The sequence below is a fragment of the Sciurus carolinensis genome, chromosome 13 (genome assembly GCF_902686445.1).
Source record: "Sciurus carolinensis chromosome 13, mSciCar1.2, whole genome shotgun sequence".
NCBI lineage: Eukaryota > Metazoa > Chordata > Mammalia > Rodentia > Sciuridae > Sciurus > Sciurus carolinensis.
The window spans coordinates 25,301,793-25,329,607 of NC_062225.1; the positions used below are offsets into that span (position 1 = coordinate 25,301,793).

General features: G+C 37.9%; 2 protein-coding genes across 4 annotated transcripts; one reads left to right on the forward strand and one right to left on the reverse strand.

The window, feature by feature from the left end:
* Positions 1-242: 242 nt before the first annotated feature.
* Positions 243-15,204, reverse strand: Dusp11 (dual specificity phosphatase 11). 3 transcript variants are annotated; one of them, XM_047522930.1, is made up of 9 exons: positions 14,978-15,204; positions 13,248-13,323; positions 10,658-10,789; positions 7,892-8,015; positions 6,955-7,015; positions 5,240-5,286; positions 4,720-4,795; positions 4,330-4,491; positions 243-2,099 (listed from the first exon to the last, which is right to left on the reverse strand). In XM_047522930.1, the coding sequence occupies exons 1-9, from the start codon at positions 15,076-15,078 to the stop codon at positions 1,904-1,906; spliced, it is 975 nt and encodes a 324-aa protein (XP_047378886.1). In that variant the 5' UTR covers positions 15,079-15,204; the 3' UTR covers positions 243-1,903. The 3 variants fall into 3 exon arrangements, with proteins under 3 accessions (XP_047378886.1, XP_047378887.1, XP_047378888.1); XM_047522931.1 differs by lacking the exon at positions 14,978-15,204 and adding an exon at positions 14,742-14,851; XM_047522932.1 differs by lacking the exon at positions 10,658-10,789.
* A 5,192-nt stretch (positions 15,205-20,396) lies between these two features.
* On the forward strand, positions 20,397-27,536 carry LOC124962966 (uncharacterized protein C2orf78-like). The gene is made up of 3 exons (XM_047522246.1): positions 20,397-20,493; positions 24,054-24,815; positions 25,624-27,536. The coding sequence occupies exons 1-3, from the start codon at positions 20,397-20,399 to the stop codon at positions 27,534-27,536; spliced, it is 2,772 nt and encodes a 923-aa protein (XP_047378202.1).
* Positions 27,537-27,815: the final 279 nt, after the last annotated feature.

Consider the following 27,815-nt stretch of genomic DNA (forward strand, 5'->3'; position numbering starts at 1 on the left):
AAATAATGGAGCCAAACACCAGATGATAACATGAAACTACTTAAGGTTGTTGCTTTTGAGAAAAGATAATTGGGGCAGGGCAGAGGACTGTTCTTTTTCACGGTAATCTCAGTAAGAGCTATCTGAATTCTAAAATGTGCTTTTTAAATAAAAATACAAATTTTAAAAGCCTGAACAGACTAAAGCCCTTTTAAAAAGGGAGCTGCTGGTCCTTTTGCAATGGTGTGAGCAGAAATAGAACCAGTGTGTTATAGAATAAATGAAACAGGAGATATCAAATCCTAACTAGTATTTTTTTTTTTTTAACAAGTCATGCTGACAGCTAAAATGGGGAGATACAAAAGGGACAATAAATAAAAATTTTTGAAGGAGGCAAAGCTTATATGATGGCCCTTTCTACTGGGAGTGTTTTCCTTTGAAGCTGCTTGCCAAGGCCTTCTTTACAACTATGAGACTAGCTGGATTCCCATACCTACCCCTGCTGATTCTGCTTTGCCTCACAGTTGTCTTGCTCCAATTTCTTCCAATGTGAGCCTTCAGGATGTATCCTGGGGAACAATTCTACAAGAGTAGGCTTGTAGCAAGAAGGACTTTTGTATCTCTGTTAAATGTGGAGAGCAGAGAAAAACTTTATCAGCCATTACTTAGATCAAATAGAGTACCCTGATTGAGCCAACTAGACATAGGTACGAACAGCTGAAGCAGAGTACTTCCTTAAGATCAGATTCCACATGTTGTTCATACATAAGAGAAAACAGAGAAAATATCCCTCATGTGCAGTATCAGATAATCTATGATACAAATCCTCAAAACCAGAGGCTTTAAAAAAGGAAGCCAAGTTGCCCTAGTATTCATCAAATATTGACTGATGAGACACTTGCTTGGGCAAGCAAAGGTTTCTGGCTTCCTCTGCAACTAAAAATAATTAACATTCTCCCAAATGATCTACCTGTGTGTTCCTGAGGTAAAGCACCACTCCAGTGAGAGGCAACTGGAGAAAAATCCTAGAGGGATGTTTAACAGAGGAGCAATAACATCAATAGTTTTACCAGACATCTCAGGCAATTTATGGTCACACCCCATTCCATTCAAAAAACAACCTTTATAATCTATAAAGTTTCCAAGCTTTCTGGATAATTCTACCCTGTTCATGACATTTATCCTGTAAGGTAAATAATGATTTGATTTAATTAACCAGCATTCTGGTTTATCAATTAGTCTCTCTCACCCAACTGATAATCAGTCTTTCAAATTTTATCCATCCCTGTGTTAGATGGCTTATCTGGCAATTTGGTGAAAGAAAGTTTGGTCAAATCCCATAATTAATTGCCAAAGAAAGAAATGCCTAATCACAAAAACACCACAATTAATTACAGATAGTGACTAGCTTCTAAAGAAATTTTCTCCTAGGTAAATTTTAATAGAAATTTTGAAGAGTTATGGAAAAAAAGATACCCTTAATGACTGGGTCAAAAGAACATGACAAAAAACACTAAAAAATTCTGTACATACACAAACTTATGTTATAAGTCTAATCAGAAGAAAATACATAGAAAGAAGACAGAATTTTAAAAAATAACTGGCAAGGGAAGTTCTTAATACTTCAGTTCTAAAATATCATCTTCCTTTAGAAAAATTTAAGACTGGAATGACAGTTTTTTTTTTGTTTTGTTTTTTGCATTGCTGTAATTACTGTAAATGTATCAGCAAAGAGGTAAATATTAATGTAATTCCTTTAAAAGTCTGAACACATGTAAGGAAGCAATAAAACAAGACTTTGAAAAAACAAACAAAAACCTCATTTGACCTGAAAACCTCATTTGACCTGATTTTATTAAAAGTCACTCCAGCTATCTTCAGTGCAGCTCTGGCCTCCAGGGAGATATCCGGGACAGGTTTTGTATCACTCGGTCCATCCCCAATGGGCTGGATAGGACAGTCTCTGATAACTGCCAGGACACCACCTCTTATCCTGGACTGCTTGACTGCCATTTGGCTTCACATTCCAAAAGTATCTCCTTTGTGAATAGTCCTCTCCAGCGGGGCCAGGAGGAGGGATATGGCCTCTCTGGTAAACATTCTGACTTTGTGAAAATTTTCTTAAACAAAAAGTAATAATCCATTATTAGTATTAGTGAAATATATAATAAGCTTTATGAAATAACATATAGATATTCCGGTTCTTCTGTTTGCTACCTATTTGATCTTAGCGGATAAATTACTTAAATCTTTCTATCTCCTCATTCTTTATAAAACAGAGCTAATAATATGTTGCCAGGCTGTTATGAAGGTATAACAAGACAATATATTTAAATTTCCCACAATGCCCTGGAACACAGGTTCCCAGGAGTCTTTCTACCTTTCCCTCCATAAGTATGACAGGGTTGATATAAAACAATAAGCTATTTAGTATGGAAAATGGAGCAGTTTTTACTTTAATAAATAAATTAATTAAAAAGTATAAAAAATACTCTATCAAACTGGTACATACAGGTAATTTGGATAATTAGGATTTAATTATTTCAAAAGCAAGATCAGTGAATATACATAATTACAAAATAGTTGGAAATTTGATAAAAATAAAACCCACAAATCCCTCAATCCCACTTCATCTAATTCAAGTGGTTCATATTTCCTTTTTGTCTTTTTCTATTTGAATCTTTTTTTTTTGACTGTTGAATTACAACCTATTGTTTTTACTAAGTGAGCCATCACTTTCAATGGTTTTATAAAATGTCAAAGTATAAATATAATTACTGAGCTAGTCTCCACTGTTAGAAATCACACTACCAGTCTTTACCATCATAGTATTTCTTGCATTAATATCCCCAAATATATACCATTGGAGCCTGAGCACCTAGGCCAGTGTCTCAGACATTGCAGACACAGTAGGGACTTTGGAAGTGTGCTGAATCACAGAATAAATATAGCCTGTTCCATATTTGGAAGTATTTCCTTAGTCTCAACATGGAATTACCAGGCATGAGTATTGTTATGGCTATTAAAATTGTTTCAAAAGGGTTATCACTGGCAAGATCTTTTTAAAATGTTTACATCTTTTAAAACAAATGCCAACATCTTTTTTCCAAGTGTTTACAATATGTTACACTGTTTTAACTCATGTAGTAGTCAACGTCTGTGGGGGTATGTATTATTAAAATCTCACCTGATTGATAAATAAAGGGAACTCTACAGAGGTTAAGTATCTCACCCAAAATCATACAATGGGTGAATGGCACAGCCAGGATGCAAATCCAAGACTAGCCTGACAACCATGGGGTAGCTCATCAAAAACTGTTGCTAAAATAGTGAAAGAATAATACCTTGCTATTTTGTGATGGTTAATTTCAGGTATTAACTTGACTGAAGAAGGAATACCTACATAGCTGGTAAAGCATTATTTCTAGATATGTCTATGAAGGTGTTTTTGGAAAAGGCTGGTAGGTGAGTTGGAAGACTGAGTGGGAAGATTCTGCTACAGTGTAGATGAACCCTAATAAACCAGCAGAAAAGGTGAATTTGCCCTCACTACTGGAGCTGGGGCACCCTTCTTCTGCCCTTGATATCGGAACTCCAAGTGTCCCAGCCTTTGGATTCCAGGACTTGCATGAGCAGCACCTTTCCTCTACCTTCCCATGCCCTACCCCAACCCATGGATTCTCAGGCCTTTGGTCTTAGGACTCAGCCTGAGAATTACCAGGTTCCCTGGTTCAGATGCTTTTTCACTTGGATTCTGCGACACTATTGGCAACCTTGGGCCTCCAACTTGCAGATGGCCTGTTGTAGGACTTCTAAGCCTCCATAATAACATGAACCAATTTCCCTAATAAAGCCTTTCTTTCTCTCTCTCTATCATCTAATTCCTATTGGTTCTCTTTCTGGACTTTCTGGAGAGTCATAATAGACTATTTTAATCAAACTGAAATTTTTCCCATTTCCCAAGTAAAATACTTTTGTGATTTATCTGTTCAAATCCTTTATAAATGTTTCTATTGGGATTTTATTATTTTAATTTATATTTACTCTTTTTCCTTATTCTGAAAACTATACCACAATTCATGTAGTCTAAGAATGCAAGATTCTTTCTGGTAGATATATTAACTTGAGTCTACCAATCAATAAAAATGTCTAAATCTCTTTCCGAACTGCCTCTGAAATTACCTATTTCTCTACTCAGTATTTGATATTCCAAACTACAGAGCAAGATGACATCTTCTGGTTCACAATGATCAGTAAGACATCAACTCCTCATCATTATCATAAAGCATTTTCAGTGATTTATAATATTAATTTCTATTTCAGGTTCAGAAAAAGGAAAAGCAGAGGTACCTGAATGACTGCTGAAAGTGTGGGGTGTGAAAACGCCGGGAAGGCATCGGATAACCATAGGTCCGATGGAAATTAAACCTAGATCCTTGGTTACCAGACTTGTTAGAGGTGTGAACTGGTTCCATGAGATGTGTTGAGTCTTCAAAATCACTTGACCAATTCCTCAAAGAGAATATTTTCACACAATATTACTGGTTTACCAACTTGGTAGTCAATTTAGTAAGTATATATTTTGGCCCATTAAAATAAAAATTCCTTCCTCTGCCCACCCTGATTTGTTAAGGTTCCCCCCAGCAAATGAATAAGCTACCAGAAGATGGACATATACAACCTGAATTATGCAAAAAAAGACCCTAACTACAAATATCACATATAAAATATAAGACTTACTTTCTGATAGGACCATTCTGAAGGTCTTCAATGTAGTTTTGTCTTTCTATGCAATGTCCCCGGCACCTATTGAATACTGAGGAGTGGATGAACTGTTAGAAATAATTGTACAGAAAACAAATCTTTCCCAGAGAAAGTAAATCAAAGCTGAAATTCATTGACTAATTATTTAGGCCGTTGCATTTCATTACTTCCAGATATATCCCTTTATAACTTTGGAAAAAGATTATCTTTCTTGGGTTTATTTATTTCTTGGGTTTATTTATTTATTTATTTTTCCTTTTTTTCTTTTGGTGCTGGAGATCGAACCCAGGGCCTCAAGCATGCTAAGCAGGTACTCTACCACTGAGATACACCCCCAGCCCCAAAAGTTAAGTTTTCTTTTTCCTTTTCTTAATTTGTTATATTGGAACAAATGAATTACAAACTATTTTTTTTTCCCAAAACTTGAGAAATTCATCTACATTTTTACCTTTAACTTTTATGAAAAGGGAAAAATAGTGACAACCCTCATACTTACATTCAATTGCATCATCTGGCCTCATGCCTTCTACATCAATCAAATATCTAACAAAACAACATAATTTGGGTCATTGATATATACAAAAGAAAAAAAGTTTTTTTCAAAAGGTCCAATTTCACTTATAAATGGAGACATAAAAATCCTAAGAAAATATCAGCACATCTAATCCAACAATTATTATTAAAGAATGATATGCCATGACCACAAAAAGACCTTATTCCAAGAATGCAAGATGACCCAACTTTAGAAAATCTATTAATAAAAATACTTACATTGATATAATAATAATTTAACTAATAAAGGAAGGAAATACAGGACCAAAGTGGCAAATGTTTTACAGGTATATGGAAAATTAAATAGTTGTTTTTCATCAAAATACTTTGTACGCTAAAAACAGAAGACTTCCTTAAATTGGCAGAGGAAAAGACAAACTGGGAAAATTAACATCACATTCAAAAAAATATTCTATAACAACTGTCTGGGCCAGAAGGAGAAGCCACCATCACCTCAGCCATTTCTTCCTCACTCTGAACTTCAACCCACCACCAAGTACTGACAAATGATATAACCAAAATATCTCTAGAATATGACCATATCTTTCCACCAAAATGATTACCACACCTCGGTCCAAGCTACTATTATGCTCAATTCCTACAAAAGCTTCCTAACATGACTCCTTTCTTCTGCAGTTCATTCTTTACTCAGTAGTAAAATGAAAGTTTGAAAATGCAAATTTGATTATGTTCTACACACTCACTCCCAACAAAAAAGTTCAATAGTTTCCTTCTGTTCTTAAAACAAAGTCTTAAACATAGCTCTGCATGATCTAGGTCCTACCCATACTTCCAGCTCCATTTTAATGCTATACTTACCTCATGGTCTGATTCCTCCAACATGGTTAAATCATCCTGTTATAGGATCTTTGCTGTTCCTTATGTCCACAATTCTCTCCACAGTGTCCCTACCCTGGTCAATACCAATTCAACTTTCTGATATTTGCTCAAAGCTCTCTGTGGAAACCTAGTTCCCTGATAAAGTCAAATTCTTCCCAATTCATGCTCTCATAGTACCAAGTCCCTATCTTTCTTAGAACCTGTCAGAGTTATATTCCTATATGCATTTGTGTGATTCTTTCATATCTATTTCTTCATAAAAGGCAGTCAAGGTTCTTTGCCAGTACAGTGCCTACATATACCAGATGCTCAGTACATACTCTCTGAATAAACAAACATAAATAGGTATAGTGTATTGATATTCATAGAATGTATAAAATGCACTCTTGAATTCAGAATTTCCACCTTGAGTGAAATTATCTCTGGGACAAAGACAAATGTATTCAAAGATGCTCACACATGAATGTTCACTATTTTAATGCTTTATATAGTATCAAAAACTTATGACTTTTATGTTCATCAGCACACAAAGGAACAGTGCAGCCTTAAAAAAGAATAAGGTCACCAAGTACTTTCTACAACATATTAAATTATAAAACAGAACATCTATTATACCATATACACTTGTATCTGCATTTTTGAAGTTTAAAAGGATGTATACTAAATTATTAATGATGGTAATTTCTGGGTGGGGATCTATATTTCTTTCTACTTTACACATTTCTATACTGATTACATTTCTTGCAACAAACTTACATTACCATTGTTATTAGACAAAAACAACTTAAACACAGTTTGCCTCTGGAATTGGCAACTCACCTGCAGATGAGGTAGCCAGTCCGGTTTAAACCATGTGTACAGTGGACACCAATAAGTTTGTCTATAAAACAAGAAATAAAGAGTTAAATAACTAAAATAGATACACTAAAAAAGAGATGATTATTGAAGAGTAACATTTATAAGGTACCACAATATGACCACTACTCTGAAAAGGAATTTTTAAAAAATATACATGTATAATAAAAAATTATCTACTAGAAAGTAAACATTCACTGGAGAAAATTTCTCAAATAACCCCAATTAAACTCAATGGTTTGAACTGCAGAAGGTCTGGTCAGGTATTAAGAGCTACGACTGTACCGAGACAAATACATTCAAATGGAGTACCTATCAGTAATTGACTTAATTATAGAAAAAAGGAGTGAAAAAAACCACAACGGGCTAGGAGAATAAAATTTGTTTTTGAATGAAACAAATGGAATGCCTTAACCTTTTTAAAAAAAATATGCTATGCTGCGGATGAAACTTGGGATCTCACACATGCTAGACAAGCTCCACCAGCACATACCAGCTTGGCCTCTACTTTTGATACTGGATACAAGTACAACTATTCTCAAAGTGGAAAAACATAAGAAATAGCTTCAATATACATAGCCAGACCCTGAAATACTGTTTTCTCCTCTAGCCACTTAACCAATATAAAAGACAAAAAAACACTTCATTATAAGTAATTTTTTTTAAGAGATCGGTGAGCTAGTTGAGTTCATATTTCTCATTAAAATCACTTTCCAAAGTAAACTGTTTATCTGTGACCCAGAAAAGGGAAAACCCTTAGTCTACTACCTAAATCTGACATTTTCACCTTAACACAATAAAAGACAATGGGCCTATTATCAGAACTATTAAAAATATCAAAACTTCCAACTTCATATCAAAAACATTGGAGTTCAGATAACAAGCACATACAGAAACTCACCATTGTCTTTATTTTCTTTCAAAAATCCACTAACGGCAGATTTGAATTTAAAAATAGTGTTGTTATCAGGCACTTGATGCCCAACTGTAAAAATTTTTAGGTAAGGAATAGTTTCTGGCAAATCCTATAAGAAAAAAACCAAGAAAAAAATATGTATATTATTTCATTTGTAGGGAAAGAATTAAAGATAAGAGGAGCTGGAATATAAACTAAGAAATTATAACAATCTTATTATAAATGTCAACAATTCTGATAAAAGAGCCACTTTTTTTCCCAAGCTGCTCCATCCACGAAGTATTACTTTTCATTAAAACTATAGGAGAGATAGTTAATAGGTAGTATACCTAGCAGGTTCCATGTGAACAAATGCACATGGAACGTAACTAAAAATTATATGAACGGTTCTACCCAATATTTCACATTACAAGGGCCAGTGCCTTCATAATGCAGATGTGATTTAAGTAGAAGTAATTCTTGGGGTGGGAAAAAGTATAGTGAAAAGGAAAAAGAGGGTAAGTGAAAAGCCTATAGCTCAGAAGTTAAATGGAAAGTATCAGCATGGACTCATGCTTTTACATTATAAACACACACGCACAAACATAATTCCACTGAAAAAGGAACATTGTCGGCCTGGTAGCAATACATATCTCTAACACTCAGATGATAGTCTCTAAGTATCATTCCCACTAAAAGGAATCTAAGTACCTTGTTAAAATGGCTGATTCAGGCTGGGGCACAAGATGTACAAAATGAGCCTGGAACTTTTTTTATACAAATAGCAAAAATAGTGAACAAACATTACTAAGGTTGTTTCAAAATGTCTCAGGAACCAAACTGAGAAGCTCCAACTGTCCAGAGATAGGGCTTTTCTACTTGTATCTCAGTAACAAAAACGAAGGCATGGAGTTCATAATGATATAAAAAAATAAGTTAATAATCAAAATCCTATTAGTCCAACTCATTACTGTGGAAACTTAAATAAAAGGAAAGAATCATGCCTGCACAACTGGGTCTCCAGATGATAAGAGGAAACTTCTCTTCAAAGAAAAATCCACAGCTAATAAATGAAAAAAGAATTACTGATTTCTCTATTTTTTGAAGTCTCAAAAGAACTGATGGACTAATCATCGTAACGGCTAACAATCATAGAAAAAGATAATCACTCACTTATAAGCTTCCTCAGGGAAGAACAAATACATCATTACTTCTGAAACTGCCTTGTCAAAAAAACCCCAAAAAACCAAAAAAACAAACAAACAAAAAAACTAGAAAAGTCAAGCCTGAATCTGATCAAGCTACATCTAACTACCAATGTGCAGAAAGTAAAAAACTAGAAAAAATGTTAATGACATATGGGGATGCAATTATCAAAAACTACGTAACACAAACACTACCTGATTTCTTTAATACATAAATTTCAAGGTAAGTAAGGGGGCAGTAAGAGAGACATGGAAAGGCATTGATAGATAAGACTTAAGATACTTAACTAACTGCAACGTGACATTATTTTATGACATTTAGAAGCTAAAGCAAGTTTGAGCAATGACGGGATATGTGCCTTTCAAGAACTGATATAAAAAAAAAAGTACTTATACTTAAACATACATATTAAAGAAGTAAAGATAAAATTATAAGATATCTGAGATTTGCTTTGAAATACTACAGAATGGGGTGAAAAAGGTAGGGGTATAGAAGAAATAAGACAGTCATCAGTTGATAAACATTAAAGCTGAAGGCATTAGTGGGTATACAATAAACACCTATAAGTATTATGTCTCTCTTTATCTGTGTGACATTTAGGATAACAGCTTAAAAAACAAGATGACACTGGAAAAGTGCAGCAGTTTCTCTTAAGGTCAAACAGAAGCACCATGTAACCCAGTAATTCTACTCCTAGTCAGACATCTAGAAGAACTAAAAGCAAGTATTCAGACAAATATTTATACACCAGCCCAGCATGGTAGCATGCACCTGTACTCCCAGTGACTCAGCAGACTGAGGCAGGAGGATGACAAGTTTGAGGCCAGCCTTAGTGACTTATCAAGGCCCTAAGCAATTTAGTGAGACAACGTTTCAAAATAAAAATTAAAGAGGGCTGGGGATAAGGCTCAATGGTAAAGCCCTCCTGGGTTCAATCCCCAATGCCAAAACCAAAAAACGAAAAGCACACATTTGTACACCAATGTTCATAGTAGCACATTCACTATAGCCAAAGAAATAATCCAAGTGCCTATAAATACATAAAGGATTAACAAAACATGGCATATTCATACAAAGAAATATTTAGCCTTGAAAAGGAATAAGATTCTGACACATGCCACAAAATGCATCAATCTTGAAAACATAATTAATGAAATGGGCTAGACACAGAAGGACAAATATTATTCCATTTGTATGAGGTGCCAAGAATAGGCAAAATTATAGAGACAAAAAGTAGATTAGAGGTTACCAGGGGCTGGAAAATGGGAAGAAAAGAGAATTATTGTTTAATGATTAAAGAGGTTTTGTTGAAAATGATGAAAAAAAACTGGGTATAAACAGTAGTAACGGTTACCAAATGGTTCAATTCATCTCTCCAATCTTGAGATAGCAAATAAAAGTAAGTAATTAAGGAAACCCTTTGGTTTCCTTTTAAAATTACCATTACCCATGAAAGAAGGTCAGGCTTCATATAAGCACAAGATGAAAACTACTAAATTATAACTGAATTACTATAAATCATTTTAATATGATAATGAAGAATGTTCCTTTAAGGGTTCAATTTACCTCTGACTTATAATAGCGCTGAGTATATGTTAAATCAATAATCAGTCCAAGTTCTTCATTTTGTTCTCGAATTTTGTTAAAAAGATCTAGAGGAGAAAAGCGTTCTTCTGGAGCAAGTTTGGCTTCAAAACTCTGTCAGAGAGAATGAAATAGAGAGCAAATGTGTGCTAAAATCCTCTATTATGCATTTATTCAACTCCTATGATGCTAGCAAACTAAGAGATACAAAAGGAGAGTTTCTACTCTTCTGGAAGCTAAATTACAAACCTCTCTTCCACTGACCCGAAGCAAGAAAAAGGCTCACTCAATATGTAAATGTTTGTTTATGTATGTTCCACATCTTAAATGACTTGTGAACATCCTAGTCAACATTAATAGTTTTTTTTTTTTAAAAAAAAACTGCTATTTACCTAAGCTTTAGAACCTAACTCTGGTTCACAAAGTATTTTTTGCACAATTTTAATGTCCACTGGATTTCTCAGGGCAGTAATCACCTTATCAATTAAGTGAAGACTACATTTTGTTTTGTTTGGAAATCTATTGAGTTGTTCAATGCTATGGAAATATAACACCCCTAAGTCACAATCTATATTGTGTAGATCTTGCATTCATATGTAAGCATCTCTTTCTTTATATCTTCTAGTGTGCTAATGGTCATTAATTTAGATACTGAAATATGTTATTTAATTATAAAGTTAGTATATTATTTAAAGTTGTGGATTTATATTGATTTCTTTAAAAGTATGTTTTGAAGTAAATTATTTTTATCTGTAAACTTATTTATTGGGAGCAAAAGACACTTTAAGAAGCATCTGCTACAAAAAGGAAAATGGAGTGTGATATGGTTGAAAACCATGTTCTAATAATTTTTTGATATACTCATAGCCTCTATTAAAAATAAGCCCAAATTAAAAAAAAAAAAACTGGTGGAAAACAAGACAGCCAAAATACTATTAGCTGATAGTTAATTAGAACATACAGAATTTTCAGTAGATAGCAGTGAGAATTTACAGCATAGAAACTCACAGAGAATCCCCAATTCTATAGATTCAGTTAGGGATCCCTTGTTTGGTGCAGAGCAGGGGAAATTCAAACTAGACCATCCAACTCGGCAGAAGCAGGCTGGCTCTTGGGGGAGGGCAAGCAAAGATGGTCACCAAGACACTGTAGAAAACAGTGGAAGCTGTTTCTTAATGTTATTTTGGAAAATAAGTATTTGGTTGAATTCCACAGACGCATTCAAATGAAATACACTGTTAAAGAACTTTCTCCATATTTCCAGTTTGGCTATAGTTAGCCATGACTCTAAGTACAACATTACATGAAGCCCTGGTACACGCAGTCACAAGTGTAAGCAGACAAGCCACGGACCAGCTCTGGCACTGAATAGGAAGTTGCAAAAACTCTGTGTTGTGGGCACCAGGTGGGAATTCTTCGAATTAATCAAAACTGCTGTAATTTCATAAATAATAGACCTGCATAGTATAATCTTTCCGTGGCATGGCTCTGAGAGTTAACTAAATTAACTTTGAAAATTTTAAAGTAAGAGAATCCAATAGTTCATTATAAAGTGGACACAGTCACGTTATGTTTTAGTACAGTGATTGCACTGTGGCCTCCATAAATGAATTCTAAGTAAAGGTCACCATCATCAAGACAAATACAAAAAGTTCACCAATCCAAACAGCATGATTTAGAGCAAGATTAATTCTTAAAATTAATGTGTAAATAAAACTAGTTTTCCCATTAAAAAAAAAAAAAACTTTTGGATCAGAATTTGATTATGGTGTATCAAGTATCTGGAAATGTTTAAAACACCAATGTCAGACTTTTTTTTTTTTAAATACTTTCCTATTCAAGAAGCTGATCTAATATAGTGGCTAGCCACAGAAGCAATGAAGTCAGGCTGCCTGACTATCAACACTCTACCACCCCACACCCAGGCCTCGCTGTGTAACACTGTAGACCATATGGATGCATGAGTTGTGACTCCTAAGTCCCAGAGACAGTCACAAATAAGGGTTCAATTATTTGCATATGCGTAAAACTCAGAGCCAGATGAGTGATGATGGCAGAGACAATGTCCACTCTACTTTCAGAGGTTACAAGTGGCATGGTTATGATCATCTACATCCCAAAAGAACCTCTCCCACCAAAGAAGCTCCTCATCACAGGATGTCACAGCTGGATGACACCATTCCTCTGCAGAGTCTGGACTGCTCCTCTGTTGGCCACTACCACCCGACTTCCTGCTGGCTATGTGGCCTACACAGCCAACAGAGAGAAAAGGGCACACCTTGTCTGCATGTTCCCACCTAGAAGCAAGGATACTGGGGTTTTTAACCCCTACCCCAAAAAGGAACCTATATTTATGATGTACACATAATTACTAAAGTTTTTTTATAGTCAACAATTTTTATTCAATAAATTTTCAACTAGTGTTAAAAAAAAAAAATATATATATATATATATATATATACATAGTGTTATATATTAAAATTCCATATTAATTTGAAGAAGAAAAAGAACCCCAGTCTTCCATGTGGTGAATTTAGATTTCTGAAACAATACTGAATTAACTTTTGCTTACCTTTTGCAAAGGAACTTTGAAAGCAATGAATCGAGTCCCAGGCATCCTCTGTCCAACTGGGAGATAGTCTTTCCACCTAGTAGATACATTCTTGTTAGTCAAACTATATGTTAGCCTTGTCTCCCTGCACAGAACAAAGGCTTCTGGGAAACTAGAGTCCCAGCCCACAGCATGTCCCTTCTCTGTGCTCTGCATTCTGCCACTTAACTTATTCATCCCTGACTGGTAACATTTCCTTTTTCGCATCTCCCCACCTTGAAAACAGATCCAAGTCAACAGGAAAAAGGCTTCCACAAATCGGAAATATCTAAAGTCAGTTGGGTCACAACTTGTGCATCCCTCACACACTCTAACCTCAGTACCAAATACTAAGGTGTTATTGATACAAACATAGTGCAGTAGTTTAAATTCAATTCTTTCACTAAACACGATTGTTTAGTCTTCATACAACTGATAGCATCAAATTCAATTGGTAGGGCATTTAAAGTTTATTTTTGAACAAAAAACTCTTCAAATAGAAAGGGACTGTGAACTTCATTTAAAAAGATAGGAGTCAACCCTGCAAAGTAATATTTGAGCTTACTTCTGCAGGACAAGTTAGAAGTAAGTATGGTGAATTCAAAATACCTCAAGCACAGAAAGTCAAGAGCAGTAAGAAGTGGGGCTGGAGAAGCAGAGATTCCACACCATACAGGTGCCTCACAGACCATGTAAGGAGACTTTTTATTCTTAAAATAATGCTGATGTCTATGACCTACCTTCCAATTCCATTAAATTTCAACATGCTTTGAGTGCTGAGGCTAACCCCATGAGGACTTCACCAGCAAGTTATACACGCACACTTTTTTTTTTTTTTAATTAGAGAAAAGGTCTCTAATTAAATTGCTGACCCTGGATTGGAACTTGTGATCTTCCTTAAGGTTCCCAAGTAGCTGGGAATACAGCCATGCACCGCTGTGCAGGGCTCAATTTCAATTGTTCATAATGACCTATTTAAAAGATTTGTGAAGAGAACAGACTGGAAGAAAGTAAAGAATAGATATATGGACACTACTGCACTCAACTGCAACAGGTCAGGCAAGACCTGCGTTAGGATGCTGAAGGAGACGAGTTGGCAGATTCAAAAGATATTCAGGAGATAAAATCAAAAGAACTCAATGAAGTTTGGAAGGGAGGAGAGGAAGATTTCGAGGAGTAAACGGTTGCACTGCCCATAGGCACACAGCCTCAAAACTAACCATCTGGGCATGTACAGGAAGGTCTCAGGAGACACCCGTTAGGAAGCACCAGTGTGGCTTCGGTGATTCCTGGCAAGGACGTAAACCTACTTTTCGTGAAAGGTCTCAGGCAGGTACTGAGGGATTCATTCGAATTTAATCTTGTTACTCATATTTTCTGTGCCAAACAAAAACACGACCTGAGGAATTCAAGGGCACGTTCCATCTGGACGATTAAGGAGCGTCCCCAACATCATGGCCCGCCTCAAAGGCATACCTGACCCGAGGAGAAAGGGACACAGCCTCACTTCTAAAAGGGTGGGGCGCATCACAGAACGCCGCACGCCATTCCTTTCAGCTTCTGCTGGAGGCACAGCGAGGGTCAAAGGCTCTAATCCCGGGCAGACGGGCCAAGCTCGCCGCGGCGACAGGGCGAGGCTGAGACCACAAGACCTGGAGCCCACCCCAGAAGGTACGAGCCGGAAGGGCCAACCCAGCAGCAGGGCATATCACCTTTCCGGGATGCGGTTTCCGCCCTTCCTCTTTGCTGAGGGACGTCCAGAAAAGTCGCGTCCCCGGCCCCAGCCACTGCGGACAGGATGCCATTGGCTCATGTGGGCGCCGAGATGCCGCCCACCCAATGCCAAGCGGGTCAAGGCCGTCACTGTTGCGTCCTCGGTGCCGGAAAAAGATGCTGGGCCGGGAGCGCGCCGAGCAGCTACCCACGGAGTGCGGGCCGGCCCCACTGCGCCTGCGTCACGCACTTCCCGTCGTGATGGCGTCACACGCCGGCTTGCTGAGTCGCTCGATTTACAAACAGGGCTTCGTCGCCGACAGCGCCCTCTTTAGCCGGAGGCCTGTAGCACAGGTCTGTGAGTTCCAGTGCGCAGTCCTGAATTCAAATCTGCTGGCCCTGGAATAGTTAGGTCCCACTGCACCCAGTTCCTCATGTGTTCTTCGAGATATTTCCAAGTGTTTACATTTACATTTTGTATATCTTTTATAGATATTTACTTTCACATATATGTATAGCTTCTTCCTACACAACAGCAGCACACCATACGATTTCTACACTGTCTCTAGAATACTGATTTTTCTCAGTATCCATCCAAGTTTTTAATGACCATAGCGCATTGCATGCATTGTAAGTAACATAACTAAAAATATCATTTGCTTAACCAGTCCCATATTGATGGACCTCTAGTTGTTTTCACGTCTTTGGTTTGGGTTTTGGTCTTCTCTTACAGGCTACGCAATGAACTATCCTTATACATATACACAACTATATCTAAATTTCTAGAAATAGAATTTCTGGAATGAAGGAAAAACAAACAACGTTTTGAAAGATACTGCCTAAGTGACCTCCACAAATTATATCAACCTATACTCCCATTGCTAGCCAGACATTTACCTGGTTCCTATCAAATGACAGGTATCATGCTAAAAGTAGATAACCTTGGTTATGTTTTAGAAAATACCAAAACCTAAACAAAACTGAGAGACATGAGAGTGGAGCTCAAGTGCAATATCTGCACATACTTATCAGGTTGCAGGACTGAACCTGTTAGGAAAACTCTCAATTCAGCTACAAGTAGAAGAGCAAAGAACAGTGTGTCTGAGCCCCGACCAAGTACTGAATTCCAGATTAAACTGTAAATAATTATCATAACAATAGTTTTTCAGAATAATTTCTACTTTTCTGTTTCTAAATTTAAAAGCACATTATATGCACTGTTATTATTCTTTACAACAATTTTTATTTGCAAACTTACAATTAGGCACATTCAAACTTGACAGTAATTTATAAAACACTCTTTTGGAACATAGGAAAATGTATATGATAGGTATATGATGGACAGAATGCAAAAATAGTCCATATGTTTATAAACATTACAAAATACAAAATGTGACATAAATTTCTCAGAAACCAGAATAGCTATATTGGTCTTGCACTGTAAGTTTTCAAAAAGACACAAGTAGGGCGAGAACAAACTCAGTTATAGTTTCCAGGAGAAAATCCATACTTAGGCAGGATAGTTTCCAGAAAGTATGGGAAGTGGCAAAGAGTAGGCCTTTGGAGAGGCCTTATTGATTCCAATAAGCGGTAATAGAATGTCTTCATCCATAGTTCACAGGAATGGAAAATAGAGACAGGAGTAAGGGATATTAGGAGCAACAGTTAAGTAGTTGACACTAATAAAATGTGACAGTATCTGGTAGGGTCTCGGTATCATATAGAGACTTGAGGGTTTCTGGTCTTTAATAAAACAAAAAGAAAATATGAAGAGAAAATGGAAGGATGTCAGGGATAGATGATATGGATAGGTTACAGCAAGATGAGTCCTAGTTATTCTGATCAGTACTAATTGCTGGGATTGGGTTGTCCCTGGGACAATGCCCTCAATATAAAAACAGGGTTTAGGTCAGGGAAGGACATGATGCTAAGTTCCAAAGTATTGGATCAAAGTCTTTAGGTACCTCCTTCCTAGTTTAAGACTTGTTTAAGGGGCTAAGATGATGCAGAGACTGAAAGCTAGAAGTGGAATTATGAAGAGCAAATAGTTATCAGTCCTGGGGATCAGGAGAGGCAAAAATATTTGCCTAATTATAACTGTATATTGGACCTGAATATTTTAGTATGTAAATATTATATTGCTATAAAAATGATCTTACCACATGCTATGAATTTTGATCTGGAATGTCCCTAAAGGCCCATGTGGCAAAGCTTCCTCTCCAGTTTGGCACTATTGGGAATTGGTGGAACCTTTAAGAGGTGGCGTCTAAATGAGGCACAATGTTGTATGTCAATAATCCCAGCTATTTGGAAGGCTGAGGCAGAATGATCTTAAGTTCCAGGCCAACCTGAGTACTTCAGCGAGACCCAGTCATAAAACAAGATTTTAGAGGAGGAGCTAGTAGTAGCTCAGAGTGCTGTTGGGTTCACTAAGAAGTACTGGAATAAAAGGGTGGGGGGCCTAGTAGGATATCTTCTGGTCATCAAGGGCATGGGCTTGGAGGTGATAATGGAGACCAACACCTTCTCCTCTCCTCCATCCTCTCTCTTTCTCATACAGGTCATGAAGTAAGCAGCTTGTTCCACCATGCACTCCTGTTCATCATGTTCTACCTTGCCACAGCCCAAAAGCAACAAGGCCAACTACTATGCACTGAAATCTCCAATGTTGTGAACCAAAATAAACATTTTCTCTTTTTAAGGTGATTATTGCAAGTGTTAGTTATAGTAACATTAAACCCAACTAATACAACATATTCCTCACAATCTTTCACCTACCAACTTAACCTCTAGTAACTATGGATTTACTTGATTAGTACAAGGATATAGCAAATGACATGACTTGCCAATATGTAGTTGTTAGGCTTATATTACATACCACTATTATAGAAGTATTCAAGATATGAAAGTTAGCAAAAAGGGGAAAAAAAGTCTTGAAAAAGTTTATAGTGTTCAAGGTATATCTTTAACTGCCAAACCTTCCACAATTTCTTCCCAGGTAAGTATTATCCCATACAGAACTATGAAAAATATCATATAATGAGCACTGGAAGAGATGGGACAAAATGGACATATAAATGAAATATTCATCTTCATATATGAACTTTTTATATGAGATATTTATCCTATATATGATCTTATCTTCCCATGGGCTCTTGATATCTTGAATCACAAACTACCCACTCACTGGCTCTAGGACGTCCCTAGACAGATAATCCAGGCATCCTTAAAAACTCACCACCAATGAAAATAATTAAATCGATAGATTTACTCCCTCAAATATATATATATATATATATTTATATATATATTTATAATTAGCAAATAAGTACTGACTTGCTTTATCACAGTTACAAGATAAGACAGTGGAACATATACTCTCCATGGATCAAAAGCAACAGCAATTTAGATCAAGTTGGGATGAACACCAACACACTTGATCCTTCAGTGTGTGGTATAACTTACCACAGAATGCGTTGTCCACATGACTTTCTCTAATTTTCTCCACAAATCCATTAGGTGAAGTTATTTCATGATGCTTCAACATAAACAATCATCAATAGAAAAATAGGCAATGTGTATTACAATGTTGGATTCCTTTAAAATATGATAGAGAAAAAGTGAATTGAAAATCCAGAGGCTTTAATAGCGGTTCACAGTCTACAAACACACAAATAACAAAAAATGAGATGCGACATAGAAAATAAAGAATGTTATTTGTAAGATTTTTATCTTCATTATATAGAATTCTGTCTGAAAATAAAACATAGAAAGGGCTGGAGTGACTCAGTGGTAAAGTGTCCCTGTTTTAAATTCCCAGGACCCCCATACAAAAATTGAATTATCTCTTTTATTAACACAAAAGAAGACCAAAGTATGTTGACACAAAAAATTTAAAAATGCATGTTAACCTATTTTTTTCTACTTTCACTTTCCCTATATTCTACTAATGTTCTCTTCTAACTTCTCCTGTCCTTCCACCCAAGCATGGCTAACAAAGAATGTGGGAGGCCCAGGATTCTGTAGTGGCTGTTTGCAAGGGGGAGGAAGATTCAGTAACTGCTACACTGGATTCACTTACATAAGAAGAGAGAAAGAATCCTCAGTGCCTCTCACATATGAAAGAGCCCAAAGGCAGGATGTCTATGTGACCCAAGGAGTCATCCAAGGCAAATGATGGTGAAAGAAGTACAATCCAAGTCCAGAACAGGAACATTTAACAGTGAACTGGGTCTTCCATCTCTCCAGTATTTACTTCTAATGTTCAGAGTGCATTTTTAAAGAATCAGGTCACAGAAAACAAGACCCCTGCTCTGGAAGTCAAAAGAAAGTACTATCTAGGAGTATAAGAATGCAAAATCAAGGCTTGTCCATGAAACAATGTCTACAATGAAGAGGGGTGGGAGGAGGAGAGCAGAAGAGAGTTACAAGTCCAACCTGGCCCAGTACAGCTCAGCCCAGTCCAAAGACTGCAGGATTCAAGAAAAGCTTGGACTTCCTCATTCCCTACAGGGTGCACTCAAGGAACTTCACTCTACTCTTAAGTTATGAAAGAACTCTTTAGGACTGAGGTTGTGGCTCAGTGGTAGAGTGCTGGCCTAGCATATGTGAGGCACTGGGTTTGATCCTCAGCACCACATAAAAATAAATGAATAAAATTTTTGCATCCACCTATAACTAAACAACAAAATAAAGCTTTTTTTAAAGATATTTTTTAGTTGTGGTTGTCAATGGACCTTTATTTTATTTGTTCTTATATGGTGCTGAGAATTGAACTCAGTTCCTCACACATGCTAGGCAAGCGCTCTACCACTGAACCACAACCCCAGCCCAAAATAAAGCTTTTTAATCCTTTTCTTTCATTCTTGGAAGCTGTAGTAAGTTCACTATCAGAACAACTTCTATGGTTCCAGAACGACTAGAATTGTTCAAACCAGATATCTCTTTCATCCATCCCCAAGAATATTAACTGTACATGTAATGTATAATTATGTGCACACTATTACAATGTGAAATATAATATATAACATAAATAATTTTAATGAACATTAATAAGGAACACTGAGATGATATCCCTGGGGAAGGTGGTCCTATCTTATCACACTTGCAGGATTTCAGCTGGGACATTTAGGTGCTACTTTAAGTCTCCTGTCACTTTCTCCACCCAATCAACTCTCTTGTCAGTTTCTCCACCCAATCCCACCTTCTGGTTGGGAATCTGACCTCCCTATTGGCTACCTCATACCTTTAAACTGCCTGTTTTGTGACATCATTCTCCCACCAACCTACTGCCACCTGGTAGAATCTTAGGGTTTCCATGGAGTTGTAAGCAAATTTGGATCATCGCAAGTGACCAGTGACCAGTAACCAGTCATCAGTGACCAGTGGCCAGTGACCAGGAACTCCATACTGGGGAACATGCATTCTCTAGCCTCAGTCACCCAGACATCCTCTGGGGTGGTCTCCTCATCCTTTGTATCTGCAATTGATGTCACCTCTTCTCTGACAATGTCAGGTAAGGAAAGAAACTTTTTAAAGTTTTTCATTAGGCTTTTTGCTGCCTCAGTGTACTAGTGGAGTCCAACTAGCTTAGAATAATATGGCAAAGGATGGAAGTAGAAATCTGGAGACCTAATTTGAGTTTTCACTTTGACATGTACTGGGTATGGGATGGATGATCATTTAGTCTCTCACAAAATCTGTTTCCTCATCTGCTCTATGAAGATAACAGACTGCCTGTGCCCTGGTCCCTTTCTTTTCTAATATTGAATCTTTTGTTAAAATATTTTTTAGATGTTGGTAGACTTTATTTTATTCATTTATTTATGTGTGGTGCTGAGAATCAAACCCAGTGCCTCACACATATGAGGCAAATGATCTACCACTGAACCACAACTCCTCTAATATTGAGTCTTAAAGGGCATGTTTTTAGAGAATGAAATCCGATTTGGGGAGTACCTTTGTTTCAACAGAAAAAGAGAAGCTTGAGACAGACAAAAACTCACACTGTGTACCTAGAGGTTTCATCTGTAACAGTCTCCTTCACCAATATTTCCATTTCAGTATTTCAAATTTAGTGCTGTTCTAAAATGGACATTCACATATTTTGGAGTTTTCTGTTTAAACTACGTGAAAAGAGAATTAGGGATGGGGAGGGAGAGGACAGGGCTGTAGGAGGCAGATATTCTAGGGGAAGTAAGTTTGGGACTGTTGAAGCACAGGGCAACAGAAACTGGCCAGGGGGCAGGGAGAAAACATCAAAATAAAGGAGAAGAAAATAAAAGAATAAAAGAGAGGAAAAGCATGGAGATGTTCTGAAGAAAAAAGAGGATGTTGGGATGGAATGTGCAAGAGAAACAAAGATTTTAAATTGATGCAGAGAGTATAGGGGGATATCTTCCCAGCACTGGACAATTGAGGCTGGTTGAGAGAATGTCTAGATTAACAGACTAGCAAGGAAACTAAGGGTAGAATTAGGGGATCACTGGGGAAAGCAGTTTCTCAGAAAAGTCACATTTGGTTTTTTGGAGTTTTTCTATGGTCTCTTTGAACACAGATGACCTAGACAGCTTGAACATGAACATTTTTGAAGTATGTTTTAGAAATGATTCTTCCTGTAAACATGCTAATGAAAGTGGTTATAGGCAGGGCTGGGGAAATGGCATTTTCCATGTCCTATTTTACTCTGCTTTTTAAACCACAAGAATTTTTGAAAAATGATGTGCCCTAACTTGCATCAGAAGGATGCGTTCCTTTGTGTGATAGGTAGTTTTCAAGCAGAAGTTTTTTTTGTCATCTTTACAATAGTTTTTTTTTTCTTCAACAGAGTACATACAAATAGTCACTAACGATTTTTAAACCTAAGAACCAAAAGAAAGAGCTACATAAGAAGAAAAAGTCAAGATCCACATCTTTAATTCCACATTTATCTAAAATAATTTTGCAAAGTCATTTCACATTTCATAGAATTGTTTTGGGCTGGGGGTTTAGGTCAGGGGCAGAGTGTATGCTTAGCATGTTCAAAGCCCTGGGTTCAACCTTTGCATCAAAAATAATGTTTGAATTGTATTATTATATTTTAATGGTGATTTTTTTTCAGATATTAGGGAGAACAGTTTCCTGTTAAAGATGATTATAAACTAGGTTTTGATGATAAATTTAACATTCAGGACCCTTTTAAAGCATGCATCCTGCTTTTTATAACTGAAATGCTTATCAGAAAATGTTTTATATTAATTGAAATGTCTACTAGTGGGATTAATAACTTTTACTTGGTGTGGGTAATATTTAGGGGAAGATGAGCCAGCACAGTGATGAAATTATTTTACACTTCTTGTTTTGTTCTCTACGTTGTACAAAATTTCCTTCCTTCCTTCCTTCTTTCTTTCTTTCTTCTTTCCTTTGTTTTCTTTTCTTATTTCCAGTACTGGGGACTGAACCTAGAATCTCATTCATGCTAGGCAAGCATGCTACCACCAGCTATATCCCCAGCACAATCTGTTTTGTCTCTGAGACAGGATCTTGCTAAACTGACCAGACTGGCTTTGAATTCCTGGGCTCCAGCAATTCCAGTACCTCAGCCTCCCAAGTGCTAGCACCACAGGCCCACCCCACCATGGCCAGATTCATAGTGCTCTTTTGCTTCACTTTTTGCTTGAACATGTGGCCTGGAGGAGGAGGGTTGGTTTGGATTTTTTTTTTAACTACCAGGGATTGAACCTAGGGACACTTTACCACTGACCTACACCCCAAGCCCTTTTTAAATTTTATTTTCATAAACAGTCTCTGTAAATTGGCAAGGCCATCCTCTAACTTGTGATCATCCTGCCTCAGCTTCCTGAATAGCTGAGGTTACAGGTGTGTTGGACTGCATGTGGATTCATAGTATTTTTTACTGAAATATTTATCTACACATTGTGGCTACCTATATGTTCATGTTTACTTAAATTTGCTGCTTATTATTTATTAAATTTTCTGCTTATTATTTGCTGATATACTTTCTCTGTCTATAGGTACAAAAAAATCACCTTCAATTGTGGGCAGTGTTTTGATTAACAGTATTCACTAAAACATAGGAGAAGTATTCACTTTCCTAATATTGTATGTATGATAATGGAACTTCATTTGTTAGTAAATTTACTATGCTTTGACACTTGCTACATATCAAAATTTTCATTAGGATCTAGGTATTCTTTATAGTTCTATGCTGTTTTTCATTTTTGTCTTTCTACCTTTCCAGAACATACTATATCTTCTTTCATATAATTCTTATGTAATATGCCACTTTTATACATGGATGAATAATGACTGTTAGTATTATTGTAACCACTTACAGATGAGTAACCTGAAGCTCAGAAAGTTTAAATAAATTTTTCTTCCAAAAAGCATTTCCTGAGAAACTTACTCTCAGGTGGTCATACTGACATGAGAATTCAGGCATGAATAGCCAAAATAATGATCCCTTAAATTACCATCTGGATGGTACAACTGAACTCTGGGAAATGGCATGTGACCTGAATGAGCAAAATGAGACTGAGGGAAAAAGTGAAAATATCAGTACTATTTTCTATGAACAGGAAATATAAAATTCTATTTTTCTGACTTGTGGTCTTGGTCTACAGAACAAAATCCTGTCAGGGAGTAGGTTTCTATAATTGATTTTGAAAAGTCAATCAAACGTCTCTGACCCTTGCAAACGGATAATGTTAGATATTCTCTAGTGTTAGATGTTCTCTAACTCCTAAATGCTTCAGTTGAAAAGCATATTCATGCTCCAAAACTAGGAGAAGCTCAAAGGAAAACTAGGTCAGGGAGAAGGATGCTTGTTGGGAACAATGTGTGAACTAGAACACTTAGGTTTTCTCTGCCCACTGGAAAGAAAAAGCAGTTCATTGTAAGAGTACCAAACTCCTCCAACACTTGCAGCCATGCTAAATGGTTTGATTTGAGGTATCTCAAAGATTATTGGCATTAGAGGCTTCCAGACTGCCACAACCTTAAAATAATACCATTTCTCAAGTATCTTAAGAATATCTCAGTCTCATCAATTTTTCATCACCCTCTTGCTTCCTACAGAAAACTCCCAGAATTCTTCTATAGTTGGAACTGAAAATTCTCTGCCTCTCTCTCTTCCTGTGGTGAGCAATGCAGCTTCCCTAACAAGAAGTGTCTGCAACTTCTCCAGAGTCTCTGCTCCAGCTGTCAGTTCAGCATGGCTACTGCCTTCAAACTCAGGCACCTCCTTCCAGTCACTCATGGGCAGTGCCTATCTTTATGAACATTCTAGCACAGCCATGTTGTCTGGGGTTGCTAGCCAGCACCAGATCCCCATGACACCTGTCTCCTATCCAAGTATTTTTGAGTGGAATGTCATGAGAGGTGCTGAAAAGAAGTCATCTTCACTGGGGGACTATACTCTGACTGTCACTGAACAGGACACAGCAGCTCCTTCCATGTCTATGACAGCCCAATATGATACACCTTCAGATGCCAATGCCATGGTCCCTGAGTATCCATCACTGTCGGCCAGGCTTGTCCAGGGGACACCATCTCAGATTCCAAATCAGGCACACACCCTGTCACTTCCCTACCAGAAAGGAAGTCAGGTCTACTACTATGATCAAAACACTCTGGGGCCTCTGCTCTCTGGAGGTCTTGGACCCTACCTGCAATCCTATGGTTCTGTGTCATATGCAGGAAGTAGGGCCACTGTCCCTCAACCAGAAATGGTGATGGTGCTGAAGGAGGTTCAGGCAATAAATGTCCTACCATCAGTCTCTACCCCTGGCATCTACTACTCTGTGTCTACTCATCCTATCACACAAACAAGTTTTCAAGGTGAGTACAGACAGGAACATCGGGAAGGAATAAGATTAGCAATCAAAGGAGGGTTAAATAGGCAGCTGGGAGCTGTGGGTCTACAGATTCACAGAATTCAAGTCCTGAGACTTTAATCCCTATCCTTATTTAGCATTATGCATTTTCAGACTCTGTAAGAAGATAATGCAGGACCCTGTAATGGTCATCCACAATGCATTTAAGAGACTTCCAGGAGCACACTGAAGGATGCTAATTTACACTGCCTTGATAGATCAGTCTCCCTATTCGACCATATTATAAAATATTTACCTGATCTTCCTCTGGTCTCTTGGGAAGATACTTCAAAACTGACCATGGTAGTGACAATTTAGTTTTCCTGCATTAACTCCAGGATTTAAACTGTACTCAGAGATCCTTGGGGAAGCAAGTGTCTCAAAATGTGTCCTTTCACAAGTATTTTATGGGGAAGAGTTCCACTCTCTCCTAGTTCATGGTGTTCAGTGTTCATATATCCTCGGGAGAGTGGAGAAAATGCAGAGGATGCTACAGAAGAATGACAGGTTTCTTAAAACATTTTTTGAGGGTTTTGAGGGTTTCACACAGGGCACTGAGCCATGCTGCCATGATAACATTGCCAGCCCAAATCTAGGACATCTACTGATCACCTGTAACTAAGGGTCAGCCCCTAGCTCCTAACAGAGACCTGTCCATGGTCCCTAGGAAGAGCTACTAGAAATGCCTTCTCCATAGTTGGCAGGTTCCCTGATTACTGTGTTGCTGTGTAGGGGGAGCATCCTACTTACCATCCTCCTTGATTCCTTTGCAGTGATGGAAACTTCCCTAGGAATAGAGGCTTCTGTGGGATTGCAACCTCCAAGGCAGGCATTTTGTCTGCCACAACCTCCAGAATTCCCCAACTCCTGTGCTAGCAGAAGTATCCAAAATCTCCAAATACTTGAGAGTAACCCACCAACTGAACGTGAAGACCTTCCAGTAATTACTCCAGGTCAGAGCTCTACTAATTTCTTGGCATTGCCTCCAACTCAAAGTCAGGAAGAAACAGACAGTAACAGTTTGGATGAGATTAAAGTCATGCTTTCAAAGCCTCTGGATGCCTACCAGTTTGCAGTAGAAAACCAGGATCCTCCACTACTTCCTTTAGAAATCTCTGATATCCACCAGCTCCTGGCCTCCACTGGTCCTCTGGACCAAGAGGAGATGCCTCATTCTGAACATATCAGTCTGGGAAAGAGTAGCCTGAGTCTTGAGGACCAGGGCACACTTGTAAATGGGATTGAATGTAGCAGTGATTTTGCAGACCTCACTGCACTGGTGGAGGATATTCACCTTCCTGAGCTTTTCAATTCCTTCAAAGACCTTAACCAACCTGAAAGTCCCCAAATCATAAAAGCCAATGATACCAGAGATATCATGGTGAATCAGGAGCAGGTAAATTCAAGTGATATAAAGGACCATGCTGATGAAGTTAGGAAGAACAACCATAAAGCCTCAGAGCCTCCTGATGGAACTCCTAAGGCCAAAATGCAGCCAAAGCACCCACAGTGCCCATTAGAGAGAGAAGTTGCTTGCAGGGAGGCAGACAGTCACAGGGCTCCTGTGAACACAGCCAAGCATTCTAACACCAAAACTCAAAATGCCGCACCCAGTAGTAACAGCAAAGCTAAGGGCCTTGGGCAGGAAAAACCCAAAAGGAGCAGAGAAAACAACTCCAAGAAAGCCAAAGATAGTAAGCAGGCAGGCACCAAGGTCAAGACAGAAGAGAAGCCAATGGTTCCTAAGGAAAAGCGCAAGAGAAATCAACCAGAGCTTAGCCAAGAGACCTTTAAAAAGCCTCGAAGCTATCTAGGCATGCACATGCTGGAGTCCGTGCAGGTTTTTCATGCACTGGGGAAGAAGAATGATAAGAATCCTGGGCTCTCTTCCTCCCGGGCCCTGGGAAACTCAAGCAGTAACAAAGATCCCCATCCATGCCCAGCTAGGAAACCCTGGCCGCAGATTAAAGGTCCTGAGAAAACTCAAGCCCAGAAACCAGATATCAGTGCTGACAAAGAGTGTCCATCTCCATCCCAGCATGAGCTTCCACCTCCTGGGAAGGTTAAATTGGTGCCTTTGCCTTTTCTGTCCCCAGAGAAACCTCAACCTCGACCTGTATATCGCAGGCCACAGTCTCTGGCCTCACATAGACCCACTGTGGCTTACCCTGCCCAGCCTGCTTCTACCAGCTCAGCTCAACCCAGGGCAGTCAACCAATCCCGACCAGCTCCTGCCAACACATCTTTCATGCGTCCTGCCAAGCCAGCTCAGCCGGCTGTATCCCACTCAATCCATTCAGGCTTCACCACGTCTATCCAGCCTAGTGTCCCTCAGTCTGCTGCCTCTAGGCCTGCAGCCTACACAACATCATCTTGCACTTCTGTCCAGCGGGGCCCTGTTTCCATCCTTGTGAACAAGCTCCAGTCCCAACTGCCCAAGCCTCAAAACCGATATCTGCTCCAAGACTTTGCCTTACAACCAATTCCATGGAGGAAACCCAATGTTCCTGAGCCAGTAATGTCAACTCCCATCACGGAAGAGCAGAGGCCAGAGCGGGAAGCCATGAAGAAGAAGGCTCAACAAGAGCGTGAGAATGCTGCCAAATATCCTTTGGGGAGAGTGCAGTTTTTCATTGAGAGGGAAAGAGAGATGGAAATTGCTAACTACTATGGCTATACGATATAAGAGCTGCTAAGACTGATGGTGCCACGTGGCTGCCAGTTAGTTTCCACATGTATATGAATACATAGATACAAATTTATTCATTCTCATATATTTTGAAATTTGAATAAAATTAGATGAAATATACTGAAGTTGATTAATACGTGATAAAGTGGTCTTTTTGTACCACTGAGAATTAAGAATAATTAAGAGGACTTTTGGTATGGCTTGGGTACCAGGTAGTGTTCTACATATGAAACATAGATAGATGGATACATTAATTAATTCTGATATAGTTTCAAA